This window comes from Scophthalmus maximus, chromosome 4 (genome assembly GCF_022379125.1).
Source record: "Scophthalmus maximus strain ysfricsl-2021 chromosome 4, ASM2237912v1, whole genome shotgun sequence".
Taxonomy (NCBI): domain Eukaryota; kingdom Metazoa; phylum Chordata; class Actinopteri; order Pleuronectiformes; family Scophthalmidae; genus Scophthalmus; species Scophthalmus maximus.
The window spans coordinates 10,300,545-10,316,699 of NC_061518.1; the positions used below are offsets into that span (position 1 = coordinate 10,300,545).

Below are 16,155 nucleotides of genomic sequence, written 5' to 3' on the forward strand. Positions count from 1 at the left end.
TTCCTAAGACCATGGCGTGGGAAGGAATCCTTTTACGTAGATTCTGGGGAAACCTCTCTCAAGGGAATCTGCCAGAGAAATGTGCCTGTGAGCAGGGAATGACAATTAAGAGAGAGAGAGAGAATGAAACACTGTATTCTGTCAGTAGCGATATACCCCTGCTGTAAACTCTTCCACGCCTACTCGTGATGCAAGTTGAGAGAAGCTGGAGAAATCTAGCAATTAACCAATATTATTGGAAGCCTGAGTAAAAGACCCTGGCAGCCTACGCAGTGCATCCACACAACAGGGTCGGAGGATTGTCTCTCTCGTCTGCACTCCCATGTCTTGAGGAAAGTATAACCTTGATGCAAACTGTTGAGTGTTTGAGTGAATCTGAGCCCATTTTTACTGTACGTTACACCTAAAACCATTGATCTATTAAAGTGACCCTCTGTTTCCCAAATGATATTCACCGATGCCTTCAAATGGGATTTGTGTCCTGCAAGTTGTGCCTCGCCATTCTCTGCTTTTCACCGTTCTTGTTGTTGCTATGACTTCCCTGCGCTTGAAGCACTGCAGCAGTTGTGCCCACAATAAATGTTATGAATATGAAAAGGCACCAAGTATTATTGAAAAGCCAAGTCTGGCAAACATTGGATTTACATATAATGTGAGAGATATTAACCGTTTTCATGCACTGTGCCCTTTGTTGGTTTTCGTCGAATCTGAAAACTAGTTATTTATTAAGCACTTTTAAAGCATTGAGCACAAAGTTCTTTCCAATTGGGAGAGAAATAATACAAAATCAGCAATCTTTTTCTTTGGATAAATCTACAGTTGGGTCTGAATAGTATAATAAATGATTTTGGCCCTTAGCTGACTATCTGACATGATAATAGAGCTGCAAAGAATGATTGTTATCGTTATTGATTAAACTGTCCATTATTTCCTCGACTAGTCGATTAGTTTGGTCTATAAAATGTCATAAAATGGTGAAATAATTTTAGCTTTGTCCACACACCAAAGACAAAGAGGAGCAAAGAAACCATAAAATATTCACATTCAAGAAGCTGAAATCAGACAATTTTGACTTTTTTATTTTATAAAAACAACCGATTAATCGAATATCAAAATAGTTGGCGATTAATTTAGTAGTTGATGATAATGTGACTAAATTCATATTGGGTATCCTATCAATACATTTTGTGATGGCAGAGTTATTATGTTTTGTTGTCCTAACCAAACAGTAGCAAGAGATGTAGTATCTGTCCCCTCAATGTACATTTCAGTCGATACAAAAGCGTTCATAGTGTGGGTTTGGAGCAGTTAACCCTAATGTTTCCAGGAGGTGAACTTGTAATAACAGATTAATGATTGGAAATCTAAACAAAATGCTTTCTAAAGACCAGCATGTGTGTGTTTGTTCTGCTTTTTTTTTCTTTTCTGTTTTTTTTCTTCACGGCACTGTAGATATTTTCATCACTGCTCCCCTGCTGAAAGCAATCAATCAGCATCTTGTCATAGGCTTCAGTGACGCAGGTAAAGGAACTGAGCAGGTCAACTCAAGGGAATATTTCAGGCTTGATAAGTGAAGAGGCAGCATCATGTTGAATGAGCCTGCACTCAAACTGAGGCTGTTGTGGAGGTTCTTGATGTCCCCACTGAGTGTATACTCTTATTCCAGACGGACAGGTTCATGCGAGGGCACATAAAGTGAGGGAATGGGAATTCGAACGTATAGCAGAATATAGTGTCGTAGGCAAAAGTGTATTTTATTTATTTTTTATTCCAAAAATATATATATAAAAAATCATGAAAAGATAATCTTTGGACATTGTGACCTGGGATTTTTTTTTTTTATTACAGTTCATCCTGCGGGGAGCATGAACATCTGTACCAAGTTTCATGGTAATACAAGCGAAATAGTTGAGACATCAAGCAGCATGGTCCTGCACTTGTGTTATCGAAAATGAATTGAAATCACTGGCACTTCAAATATTTGATGTACAAGGCTTTGGAACGTCTCCAAATAACTAATAAATTGCATCATGTCAATGTTGTAGGTGCTACAACTATAAATAGTGCAGATCTCTGAAGCAATTATGAGCCCACACTTGGACCTAAGCACATACACCACTGAAACTTGTCCTCTTTAATAATATAAGACCTTACATAAGGCATTTATATCTCCTACTCTGTGTCTGAGCCACATGAAGAAGTAAATAATTTAGAATTGTTATGTAACTGTTTTGCATATTTTTAAATCCTTCAGTGGCATTACAAAAACATGTTGTAGAAAAAGATGCAGTGTGTAGTGAAAGGTATGTCCATCACCTGTGTGTGGGCGGTCACAGGCTTGAGAATTTTAATTTACAGTGATTAAAAAGTAGAGGTCATTTGTGATGGAGCTTTCGGTATTGTACAGTAAGTAACTATGGCAAACTGTCAAGGAGAATAAATTAGAGACTTTAAAATGTCATTTGTGTATTAGAATAATCATGCAAGTATGTGTTGTATCCATCAACTAATTTTCACCTTTTCCTATTCATACATACTAGTTCAGTGCCTGCTTGATTGCCCTCTGTTTAAGTCGGTAGGCTCCAGCTAGAATCCAGAATGGTTGAGATGTTCTAAAACCAATTCGAAAAAAAATGTTTAAACTCTCACCAAAAAGTTAATACTGCAACACTGAACAATAAAATAAATAAGTTAAAAATCTGCAATGGTGGGCAGAGTGCTTCTGAGGAGGCAGTAACAGAAAGGGATTGTGCATGTGATGGGAGAGAACAACAAAGCCTTTACTATGGATTTTTCAACAAATTAATCACTGTGCAGGATAGTGGATAACAACAGCAAAGCACCGGAAGGCCCTGGCAGTGTGGGCGAGATGCTCCCTTGCCATTTTGTCTTCAGTGGGTTTTGAAATGGAAGACCTGCAGATTTGTGATCTTCCCCTGGATGCCCCCTGTGACACTTTGAGAGAGATGGAGTCATTGCTATGTACATGACACTGGCGAGCTTCGAAATTAACGAATTATCGGAGGAGGGAAAGGGTATGTATATCTACACAGGGGTCCAACAGTGTGAAGACACTTCACCATTGGAACTTTCTGAGAGACTTTCTGCTTATTCCATTTCGCTCTAACTAACATGTGGTAGGCATACTGTGCACAAAAATTAACAAGGCCTTCTACTCCAGAAGGAAGTTGATGTGTTTAGAGCAGGTCGCTAGCTGTTTAAAAAATGGGTGAGACATCTAATTTGATTACGTTTTTTTGAAATGGCAAAAATATTGACTCTTCATTTTCACAGGAAGCAGACCATTTGATCAGTACAGCCAGCAAGTGCTAGCTAATGTCCAAAGAAATAAAGTCAGTGTTGCTAGAGCTATTGATACAATAGAGAAATATGAGTAAAAACAAGGTGTTTTTTTTTTTTTTTTGCTGTATTACGACTGCAGTCTGCTCTAGCTTCTGATTGGTTAAAATGTTCAAGTTGTTTTGTCTGTTAGTTAATCTAGTTGAAGCTGTGATGACTAGAATGCACATAAGTTATGGTGTTGTTGTGCTTATTGTATTTATTTACCAATTTTTTTGTTGAGTTGCATCTATCAAGTGTCATTTTTTTGTAATTTGAAGAAGAAAATGTAAAATTGAAGAACATGGACTACTGAGCTTTATACAAGCACATCAATCTGTGTGCATCAACAATTTTAGCTGGCGTTTTAAAGAAATAGATTGCACCATTCTAACAAAGGCTAAACGCTATGACTTTTTTTAACGACGGTTGCTGTTAGGACATGAGGTCAACTTGTCATTTCATTGCATAACATGACATAAGAAAACCTCTCAAACTGATCGTTGAGGCAGAAAAATAAAGGCATATTATCCACATAATTGAATTCACTTTGCTAATGTTATTCCTCTCCACCAAACATCTAATTATGTCCATAACATCCACAGAGTGTAAACAAAACCATAACTTAGTTGTACAAAGTTTTCAAATGCGTCATCATTATTTACTGGCTTGACAGGGAAGATGTTTATTTTAATACTATAGGGAAACTGAAGATGCATGCCATAAGATGAGTGAATGAATAAATTAATTAAATCAATGAAAGTTGAAAAGAATAATGGCCATTTTAAGTAGGATTTTGTTTAGAGCGGCAAAGAAAAAGCTTCATGTGCACAGATGTTGATGAATGATGGCTGAACTTCTTATTGGTATTCACAGTGTTAGAAAAAAAAGGAACTTGATGAGCTTCAGTTGTCCTAACTTGAATATATGAGTTTATCCAACACAGATCTGTTGACAGAGAAGATTCTTGGTACAGCTCACATGCTGACAGCCAAACCAAAAAGGAGTACCATAGAAGCACTTCAGTATTATATCAAATGAGAGGGAGCAGATAACTAGGCTAGGTCACTAGAAGTCATGTCAGGATTGTTATTATCTTCTCAAGACACCTTATCCCAATGCGAGCATCATGATGACAACTCCTTACACAAACGTAAAACATCCTGGTCTAAGGCATTCCTGCAGAGGCCTTCAGACCTCTCTGTTCAACCATCTGTGAGGCAAAACTTTGGTGAGGTATACTACACATACCTACATAATACACAATATAGTAGGTAGGTGGTAGGTCACATATCGCGTCCTTCAAACATATCATTTCAGATCTCAAAATGGATTAAAAAAAGGCATGTTAGCCTCATACTTAAGAGTGCTAAATAAGGAATGTGTAGACAACTACAGCTGCCTCGTTTTTGCAGTGTACAAAATTAGTTGTTTATCGTTTAGACCTTTTTTTTTTTACAAGGGTCATAACTTCACTAGGAACCTATTTTCATATCTTGGAACCAGATGGGTGGAAAGGCGCTGCTGAAGACTTCTCACTCCTTATGTATAGATTCTAACTCCTGTTGCTATCTTCTGCCGTCATCTTTGTTCACACAATGTTAAAAGGTCACAAAAAAAGGCATTATTGTGTCTGGTGCACGAGGAAGTGACTGAGACAAGGCAGGATCTCTAAGCTAGCTAAGACATCTAGTTGGCTTCCAAGGAAATGTGTGATGCATGCTTTCAAAAGGAATGACTGGAAAGCTGTTCAAGCCTTTGTGGTCTCAATTTGAATTGAATATCTGGTCCATAAACATTGCTGCTTAAAATGACCATGACTGTCTAATGGTGAGTGTGTTTTTTAGCCTCTGCAATGTTTGTATGATGCTGTAAACATAAAATGTGGAAAATAATCAGCTTTTTTCATGCACCGAAAAGGGATTTTATTCACCATTCCCATTCAGTTGCATCTGTGACCTAAAGATTAGAGAATGTGAGAGAGCAGCACTTCCCCCTTCCTCATTATCTTAGTCTCGTGGCACAGACTAAGGTGCCCTTGACGACAGCACCTAACTCCAAAACTGCTCCGGTGGAGATCAGACTTTGATTGTACCGAGCAGCCTACAGGTGTGAATGTGTTTGCCGGCTCTTATCTATTTTCTGGAATAAGTTGAATACCCTTTTGTCTTTGTTTTTTCCCCTCTTTATTGAGACCATGTCAGACAGAACATGGGTGACATGATGTTAGTAGTTGTTAAAGTGTTACACATCAACTGTTAAATTATGATTACTATTATTATTATTGTTTTTATTATTAATGATACTATACATATTAATAATGGCATATCATAATAATAACAAGCATTCATGATAAAACACTTGTAATTTCTCTTTGGAAATAAGTAAGTCAACAATGAGCTGTTTTTCTGGTTGTTGTTTTCATGATATAAAATAATATCTTTGTCTTGCCGTGTATTTTAATGGTTGATTTGATTAGTACAATGATACTCCAATTCCACTACAATTTCCCCCAATATATTGTTCATAAACAAAAAATATATATTAATATATAAATATATTATTTATTTATTTTCATCTTTACAAAAAAAGACTCCTCTGACAAGTTTTTGTTTTCCTGCTGATGACAACATATTTTGTCACAGTCAGGTCAGAGCACATCTTGATCAATTCTTTAGATTCACGCAGTTGTAAACAAAATATATGTCAGCTTGTTCTCTTGCTATCATGGAACATGTTGAACCAGTCAGCTGTCAAAATACTGGTCTTATATCAATGGATTTGAAAAAAAGAAATGCTTAATTATTTTTGCTGACATCCAGTATTTTTAAAACAGTACAAAAAAAACAACAGTAACATTTTATTGACATTCAGCTCTTGTGACAAAATTACCTTCAAGAAGCCAGAAGAATAAGGTTTGAAACTAATTATAAAAACATAATAAGACAGGGCAGCTCCCTTTTCTTTAGACTGTGATTAAGCTAAACAACGATCGGTCCCGGGGTTTCAGAATAGTTGACACTTTTTCTGTAGTTGTGGAATACATTGATATACAGATGTCCTATTGTTCTGTTCCTTTCCCCAATCCATTCTCTAGTGGTCGTGTGACACCATTGCTTGGCCGATTCAGCGAGCTCGAGGTCCTGCTGTCTAACATGAACGTTCAGCCTGGCAGCATTGACGCTGTCCTGTTGGATGCCGGCTGCTCCTCAATGCAAATGGATCAAGCAGAGAGAGGCTTCTCACTGAGCAAAGATGGACCCTTGGATATGAGAATGGATGGAGAGAGGTAAGAGATGTGCAACATACAGTACGTCAGGAGCTGCTGGATAGTGTAGTCACTGGTGCCTTAAATTTGCTTCTGCACCCATTGGAGCAGTGATGTCAAATTGCAACTAATAAAAAATGGGGAGCAGCCACTATGGGCCGCGCACAACATAGGACAGCATGGGCCTCAAAGATTTCATTTTAATCAACTGCTTTTTTACATTTTAGTTTTTGGTCATTTTATGTAACATATATAATAAAAATGCAGACATGCTTTCACAATTATATTAATACATTATAATACTTATGGCAGCATCATAACTCCAAATTTTTTAATTACCATATCTAAAGCCCTATTGTGGACATGTTATGCACTGCCATGTCTGCCTGTGTGTGCGTATTTCATATTCTGTAGAAGCAATTTAATGCTTCTTGTTTTCAGATATATGTACAAATATGTACATAACAAAGAGACCAGCTAAGATAACCCCACTATAATCTATTGCACGAGCTGCATTTCTCTTTTCATTCCCTCACATTCAGTCTATTCATAACTGTCAACCATAAAGGTTTTTCAGCTGTATCTCAAGAGTTGTCAGGATTCGCCACTGTCAGCAAGGACGTGACGTCAAGCAGCTTAATTGGGCTTCTCTTTGTGCGTAGGTACCTCGACATGCCCTGCGCTGCTGACGTTGTGAATACCTTAGATCAACAGGCTCTTGCATCCATCCTCACTGCATATGGGGAAGAAAGACACGCCAGGAAAATAGCTTCAGCCATTGTGAAGGCACGCCGTGTCAACCACATCACCCGGACACAGCAGCTGGCCAGTGTGGTGGCAGGTAGCTAGACACAATCCTGATTAATTCCTTGCAGTATTCTGGAGGCTGTAAGGGAAAATAAAACATGAGTGGAGTTATTAAGGCTGTCTCCCAGTGGGATGTATTTGTCTCCGAAAATTACGTGGAATGTGATCCCAGACATCATCTTGTTTCCTGCCTCTGTTTTGGGTGCCTTCCTGTCTTGCACACCTTTCTTTGAGAGATAAAGATGAGACAAAGACAGAGCTGGAGGTGGCTGGAATAGACTGTGGCTAATGCCTTGAAAACAAACAATATCTCACAAACAGTAGCTCATCTCTCTCTCTTTCTCCACGTTGCATTTCTTTTCTTTTTTTGGTGGGTGGGGGGTCTTTTCCCCCCTCTTTGCAGCCATTTCTCTGCTCACAAATATGCAGACACACCTGACACAAATGCAAACACCCACATATGCTCACACACGACACACTTCTGCATAAAGCCAGGATTACATTGTTTGTCTTCACTGATTGTTTTTTTTTAGTTTTTTTTTAGCCGTATGCCTCAAAATTTGAGCAGCTGAACGAGTGAGATGTCATTTCAGGAGTTATTGCACAGAGCAGTGTGTGCGTCACTGTCACCCTGGGAGAACAGGTGTGAGTTAGAGCAGCAGTCGCAAATGATGTTTATTTGGAACAAACCAAGAGGTTTCGATTTAAGGACGTTTCTGGTGTGGCTGTGTGCGTTTGTCAGAATCACAATAACAACAGTCACAGGAGGAATGATGAGGACTTATGAATGAGAGGGAGGGTTTCACTTTAGGCATTAGACATTAAAAATAAAAAAAGGTCTTTTATAAATGCTTTTTTCTCTCATTTAATTATTTTTACTGTTGAGGTTATAATGTATGATATTACACAACAGTTTATATTTTTTGCAACAGCTTCCACAGGTTAATCTTGATATTTACATTAATCATCTGAATTTTAATTGAACAGGAATAAAAATAAAAAAACTGCAGCTTTTAGAATGTGTGAATGAGCATGGTTTTGGAGTTGTTTACACACATGGGGCTGGATGTAGATGATGCAGATGCGCAGTGTGCAGCTCACACATACACATATACCAGTGGTTCTCTACGGCGGGTGTGGAGATGGTGATAACAACGCAAGGATGTAAGGGTGAAGTGAGGGAGGATTTGAAAATAAAGCATCATTAGATTAAGTTTTTAGCCAATTTCCCTGATTGTGTTTGGAAGCAATTTGTAAAGTCAAGTGTAACGAGCAGAATTTATGGTGTTGTCTTTCAAAGTGGGTGGGGGCACATTAACTGCATTTTGCATTAAGTTAGTTGATAAGTAAAATATATTCATAGCATTCTATTATTCAAACAATCCTCACTGTATGAGTTGTAAAACATTTTTCCACAGATGTGTATTTTAGCAGCTTCTTTTTAAAATGAGTCATTGTGTTTCCTATATACAGTACATTCCAAAACTTACTGTGTCTGTATAATTCAACAACTCCTATAGTCACATTCTGTCTCCAGCAGGGATTTATGTACTTTTGGCAGAGTTGTTCTTCAGCTGTTTATCCAGTATGTTGTAAATACCAGCCCAGTATCTCAAGGAGGTCCACTGATTTTGGATGATTCTGCTGGTCACAATCTGCATCCGGTGCCAATATTCATTGTCAACATGGAAGACTGTGGGATTTCATGTTATGTTAGGTGGGACAGTTAGGGTGGTTGTGTATTACATTTGTACACCTACCTATAATTACTTATGAAAATATGATGATGATATGAAAATGCGCAAGATATTTCAATAACAAATGCGTGATGTGATGAACGCAGACATGCGTGGTGATCTCGTTGTGCATGTGGGACCTGTTTCATGATTGATTGAGATTCTTGGAATAGAGCCATGGCATCGCCTAACAAATGAGATTTCACATTTGTACGGCAGCTGTCGAGGCAAAACCACGTCTTATAGCCGCAAAAGTTGGAAAGTCCCACTGCCATGAAATGTTACATTGGCAGCATTACATTTGAAAATATGCTGTCATTGCCAATTGAAAAGTAATTTGAGCATTTGTGGAGTTCCACAAAATGGCAACAAAATAACAAAGGTGTCTGGTTTATTTCATAAATATCCCTTGCTGACATATTTGTATATGAATATAAGCATTTGTTTCATACACTAATATACCATTGATGTTGTTGGTGCATGTTGTTGATGTAGTCATCAAGGACTGCAGCTAGCCCCACAATTAGCACAACCTATTTTGTGAGGACTCACAAATGAGTGCAACTTTGGCTAAATCCAAACAACTATGTTTCTTTTTAAAATGGCGTTTAAGACTAAAACGATGCCAGACAGGCATTTTTGGCTCTGTATCAGAAATAATCTCTGTTCATACTAACACACCATTCAAGCACACTTGACAGAAATTTATTTTCTTGGATCGACAACAAGGTGGAACTGTAAGTGTTCACGGCGCTTTGCTTACATTGCTGGTAGTGGAGTCGTTACTAATCGGGAAGCAAATGCAATTGATCTTTTACAATCGTCTCAATTTCTGTCCAACCGCACTACAACACAGTGCCAGCATTTTTTAAACCTAAAATGTGGGGAGCAGCATTTCCAAACTTCTCAGTTTTTAGCCGCTTGGAAACTCCAGAGTAGTGTGGATGGCAGGCACAAAAACAGCAGCATCGATGCGTTAAAAGAAATAACGCGCAGTAGTGGGGATGTAGCATTTGTGTTGTGACTTAAGCACTTCAGTTTGATACACTATTGATTTGTGATGGTGCCACTTTATTCTCATCAGTCCAACAGTATGTTAATTTATGGCTTAAAGGGAAACATTTCAGCTTGGGCTCAAGCATTTTCTCATCTCCTGTGCTAGTTGGGGTCAATGTTTTCCAACTTTATTTATTCCGCTTTTGTGAACAAACTCCCGACTTCTGTTCAGCTGCTAAAACACCAAAGCATCGAACGCCGTTGTTGTCCTAATAGCCTCTCGTGACACAAAGGTAGAGCTCAACAGCTTTGTGACGTTAATTCCATATGTTAATACAATCACAAAGTTGTGGCTCCTGCCTAACTACCCGATTTCCCCCTTTATGTACACTTGTAATCTCTTATTTCCTCCATAGATCTGTTTGTAGGACCTTTTGCAAGATGAATTAGAGAGAGAGCACATGGCTTGGCGAGGCCAGACCAGCGCTGGTCCGTGCTGTGCAGGCTTTGTATTGATTGCAGTGTGAGTCACACCTTGGGCTGTTTAGTGCGGGAGGAGAGAAATGCCACATCACTCACTTCGCTATTTATTGCAGTTTCTCTTTTGGTCTCTACAAGTGTCTAATTGATCCTTCGTCTTCTTTATGGTGGTTGTAAGTTGGTCAAGCTGGACCCTGCATGTAGTCAACAATTTTGAATGTCCACATTTTAGTGTCCACATTTATTAGTCTAAATTCTGATGCAGTCTGTGCATTTTTTATCAAACACTTGCACAAGCGTGTACGATTGGTCTTTCCTGGCATCGGTAGCGTCTTCTGCACATCTTAACTCGGCGATGCCTTTCTTCTTATTGTACATTCTTATTGTATATCTTATTTTTATTTTATTTTTTAGGAAAAAGCGCTCAAATAACTGGAGGAGATATTAAAGGTTTTGCATGGAAAATTCTTTATTCACAATTGCTCAGGAGCATTAAAGAGAGGTTGTGGTAAGAGAGAAACACAAATCACCCTTCACTCTGCAGAGAGCTGGTCATGACGGAGTGCACCGGCCAGAGCAATAACTCCAAACCAACTCAATATTTAAGTTTTTTTCTTTTTAACAGTAACCAGGGCGCAGGGAGAAGTCGTTTTGTGTTAAGTAGGATTTAACTTGATCTTGGCATTTGGTGAACTGAGAGATCACGAGAGACATTTGGCTGCATTTACCTCTGTATTTTAGTGACACACCATCTCCGCCCTCCATCTGCTCTGCTCAGAGCCTCCGGTGGACCGGCTGCTCCGTCCTGCTGCAGCTTGCTCTCCACTGCTTCTTTTGTGCTTCATCTTTCTCTGTCAATTCATCTCTTTTTTTTCTTTTTTAATCTAATGACTCCTCTTGCATTCATTTTATAAATCAGCCCACTATTTCTGATGATTCTCAATCAAACAGAAGCAGAAGCATATTTCCATTCAGGTGGCTTTTTTCTTCTTCTCCAGACCAGCGAAGATTTTGTTTTGTTTGTGTTGTAACACCTGTGGGTTGTAGTAGTTCACAGTATATGAGTCCTTAGACCTTAGAGTAACAAGAGTCAAGGTATGTCATTTGACTACAGGTCAAAGGTTTTCCAAGTGCTGTCTCAGTGAATAAGCTATAAGAAGCTATAATGTGCTACGGTGCATCAAATTGTGACATTGTTTTTTAAGCTGCAGACTGTCCCTTTAAAATAAATATGAATACATTTTGTAGAGAATCTTAATAAAAAACGAAATGAAAACTAAAGGTAAACAAAAAATAGTCTGAAATATTTAAATCTTCTTGTTAACTCAATGTAATCAGATTTTAATACTAATTCAACAACCGAACACATTTATGATGTTTTTTTCTACAATGGAAATCAAATATTGTTCAGAAAGGCGGTAGTGATTTACAGGTCAGGATTTTTCAATATTCTTCAGATGGTGTGGATCTGACCCACAAACATATTTGTGAATCAACAGCCCGAACGTGACCATACTCTTGGTTTTCAGACTTTTTTTGAAGGGTGACATATTATGCAAAAATCACTTTACAATGTTTGTGCTTATTAAAGTGTATCCGTGGAGCCTGCCGGCCCACAAACTGTGAGAAAAGACCACCCTGTCGATTTCTCTCCTACTGTGATGTCACACTTGGATGCTTTTTGGGGTATCCCCCGCCTGCAATCTGAGAATCTCCACTTTTCTGGTGAAAGGGGCGTGACATTTCCTACACATTTTGAAATTGGTTGACAAATCACAACAGACTGGGCCAGCTGGCCAATCAGAGCAGACCGGGGTTTATCAGCAGGAGGGTCTAAAAGAAATCCAGGTGTTTTAGACGGAGGGTGAAAAGAGGAGCTGCAGGAATGGGCAGTATGAGAACACTGATGCCTTTTCTGAACTTTAGAGCATGTAAACCTTTTCAAGTGGTAACACAAATTAAAAGTATGAACCTGAATATGAGCATAATATGTCACCTTTAATATTCCTCTTGGCTGTTTTTTTCTTCATTTTAATAGGTAAAAGAAAACATCAAGAAATATACATAAGATAAATGTAGTGCATAAGACTTGCATCCAAGTTTTACAAGATACACTTATGCTTATTATTTCTCTGTCCCTAGGATCGTTTCCTGCTGCTGTTGTCTATGCACGTAAAGATCGACTCCATCGACCCGCACACGTGGCCACCAAAACTTTCCAAGCGTTGCGTATCTTTGTGAACGATGAGCTGAACGAACTGCTCGCGGGCCTGCGCGCTGCCCAGGCACTGCTGAGACCTGGAGGTCGTCTCTGCACTATCACCTTTCACTCACTAGAAGACAGACTGGTCAAACGTTTCCTCCAGGGAGAAGATTTGTCTAACCTAGATCAGTTTCACTTTGGCCCGAAGAAGCAAAGCACCAGGAGGGAAAAACTGGTGGAGGGAAATAGAGATGGAGGAAGTGTTCATTGGCTTCCGCTGCGGAAGAAAGTGATCACCCCAGAAAAGGACGATGTAAATGAAAATCCTCGAGGACGCTCTTCTAAACTCAGGGCAGCGCAACGTCTCTCTCATTTAATCTGAACGTTTTAGCTTTGTTTTGTTTTTTTACAACCAGATTTGGTATGAAGAAAAAAAAACAGTTTAATCATGTTACAAAATATCTAGCTAGGTCACTTATTCCAAAGAACACGTGGCAGTTTTTTGTTGGTGAGAAGTCAGTGAAGGTCGTAGTCCTTGATGCTGCATTACTGACTTCTATGAACCTCCCACATGATATGGACACTAGCACCTTCATCGTCTTCATTCAGTGAATCGAGCTGGTTTATCCTGGACCTTTGGTTCATGGCGCCTTTTTTCACCTGTAGATCACCTGATTTCATCTGATCTAGCTCCTTTCACTGAATGAAGACCATCGGATGCAAATAGGAGCTCTTAAAACTGGTAAATTAACCTGTGACCGAAGATTATTTTCCCATTTATATTACTGTTTCCAAAGTTTAAGAACGGACACAAGTCTTATCTTCCCATCACTTTGCTTTAGCATTGAAAAACCGAGCCCCAACTGTGAAGACAAAATTATAAGAAAGCTGGTTAAAATTTAAGTCATAAATATAAAATTAGAAATGAGATTTAAAAACTTCCTACACAAGTATGTGACTGTTTTTGTATTAGTGGCCTTTGGATTTGCCTTTTGTATGAATAAATATACATTTTTGACAGTTCTGTTCATGAGTCAACGCTGTCCTTCTACCAACACACACAGTGGTTTGATACAACCCTGTAATGATCCGGTACAACATTGTGTTTAAAGTCACAAGTTGGAGTTTACATACTGACGGTTTCCACACTGAGGAGTTTGTAACTCTGTGCAATTGCGATGAATTGACTGAATTGTCTGACTAATGTCGTGACATCATGTTCGATGGGTTTTTGTGGCTAAACATCTTTTTCCATTGACGACTTTATTTCCCCTGAAGGTCCCTCGATGAGCAGCTCAAGTGAAGCCTCTACTGTACCATATGAATCTGTATTGCCACTAAATACTGAATGACGCATGTGTCAGAAGTGGTGCTGAATGAGCTGGATGGTTGTTCTTGAGCATTCTCTCACCTTCAACTGAGCAGATGAGGTGTTTTGATCTTTACTATTTGACTTTGACTAATTGTAATTGCTTCATCAACATTATTAACACTTTTTTTCTTCTTCTGTCTCAGTTTAGTGCACTCTAAATATACCCTTCTTGTTCCCTTGGAAACGAAATGGTGCACGTAACATTTAACAGTGTCTAAAATGACATGCTGTTTTGATCTAATATGAAGTGAAGCTGCATCCCGAGCCCCTCCCTTTTTTTTACATGAGTGGACGTTAGTTGATGCAAATTAACGTCCCTGTTGACGCAGTACATCATGACATTGATCTTTTTGATACCTTGCTTCTATTTCATTGCTCTAAGTTCTCACTGAAGCGCACTGTTTACCATGCATCGAGAAGGGAACGTGGGTAAGAAAATAAGAATGTGCATGGTCGCAGGTGTAGGTGGGCGCGCAGTGGAGGAGCGCTCAGTCAGACATGTTCTTTGTTTAGAAAAACAGACATATAAATCATAGATCTGTCTGTTTCTGGCTGCTAGTGGCAGTGTTAGCAACACGGCTACCGCCGTGGCAGGAAACGACAGCAATCACAATTTAAACCAGAAATCCTCATCTCAGTGCTTTGATAGAGGAAGAGTAAAAAAAATGTTTTAATGGTTGTAGTGTAAATCAATGAATTAAATACATAAAACATATATATATATATATATTTCTTTTTTTTCATTGTAATGTAACGGATTGATGTTTGAGTGTTATGGAAAAATTTATAATTTGTGACTTACCTTCAAATAGTGTTTTCAGGTCTATCTCTATCTCATCATTTTCTCGTCCACTCTTGAGACAAGGATCTTTAATTCAATGGTTTATTTGTGGAAAACAGACCGACTGAGAGACAGACGATGGCATGTAACCGCAGCAAAATACACTTTTTTTTTTTTTATCTTTTGTTGATTTATTTATTTATTCTGTGTTCTCGGTATAAAAAACACACAACAACTGGTGTTTGTTGCTCAGTGCAGGAGAAGATCAGAAGTTATTATCTATGACCGCAAATTCTCAAGCACCATGGAAACAGTAACCTCAGATAACAGTAAATACGCCGTAAGACAGTGCTATTATTGTAGACCAGGATCAATCCATAAATTGACTACGAGGGACGTCGCTAATAACCTCTCCTGTTGAATCACTTCTCTGAAACTGCAGAGAGACACACTGAGCTTCATCTAACCTGCTGTGAGCAAACCGGTTAACACGGGATGCTTCTTCACTTGATACAGGATCAAACATACAAAACCAAATCATTATTTCACTTCAGCGAAAGATAGTCTGGGTCCATAAAATATGTTGTTTTTTCCTTCGATTTTTAAAGACCTTCACTGCACATGAGTATGGGCAAAGCTAAATGGGAAAAGGCTTTTTAGCCTTTTTTTATTTCAGTTGGAATCAATATTTATTTTCATCATGCAAGGTATTAATAATCATCGCCACATTGTAAAAAACATTTATTCATGTTGGACATGGACTAACTTGAGATGCTCACCTCAAAGAGATGCCCTGTAATTAGATGATGTTTGCGGCCACAACTTCCCACAATAATTGACTGAAATCACTTCATCACAGCAGGAATCAGTAAAGTGTAAAGCCTCACACACACAAACACACACACACGAGCGAGGAAACAACTAGTGTGTTTTTCAAAGTCGAAGAACTTATATATTTTTTTTAATTGATTATGATGTCAATCTTTTTTTCTCATGCCACATCACTGTTTTGTTACAAGGCTTCTTCAGTCAGCAGTAACTTGAGAAATCAATCTTCTTTTACATACAAAAAATATGATGCAATTTTAAAAGATGGTAGATCATCGGAGATTTAATCAAAATGTTGTGCAACACTTTAGATTTTTTTATGTACATTGTGCTGATAATACTGTG

General features: G+C 38.5%; 1 protein-coding gene across 3 annotated transcripts in view; it reads left to right on the forward strand.

The window, feature by feature from the left end:
- Positions 1-13,849, forward strand: part of mettl15 (methyltransferase like 15) — a 36,807-nt gene extending 22,958 nt beyond the window's left edge. For 2 of the 3 annotated variants that reach the window (XM_047331529.1, XM_047331530.1), the window contains exons 4-7: positions 1,849-1,890; positions 6,437-6,628; positions 7,270-7,448; positions 12,769-13,849. In XM_047331529.1, the coding sequence (XP_047187485.1) occupies positions 1,849-1,890; positions 6,437-6,628; positions 7,270-7,448; positions 12,769-13,211 (856 nt within the window). In that variant the 3' untranslated portion in view covers positions 13,212-13,849. The remainder of the gene's footprint in view (positions 1-1,848; positions 1,891-6,436; positions 6,629-7,269; positions 7,449-12,768) is intronic. The other variant, XM_035628144.2, reaches the window with a different exon arrangement.
- The last annotated feature ends 2,306 nt before the right edge of the window (positions 13,850-16,155 follow it).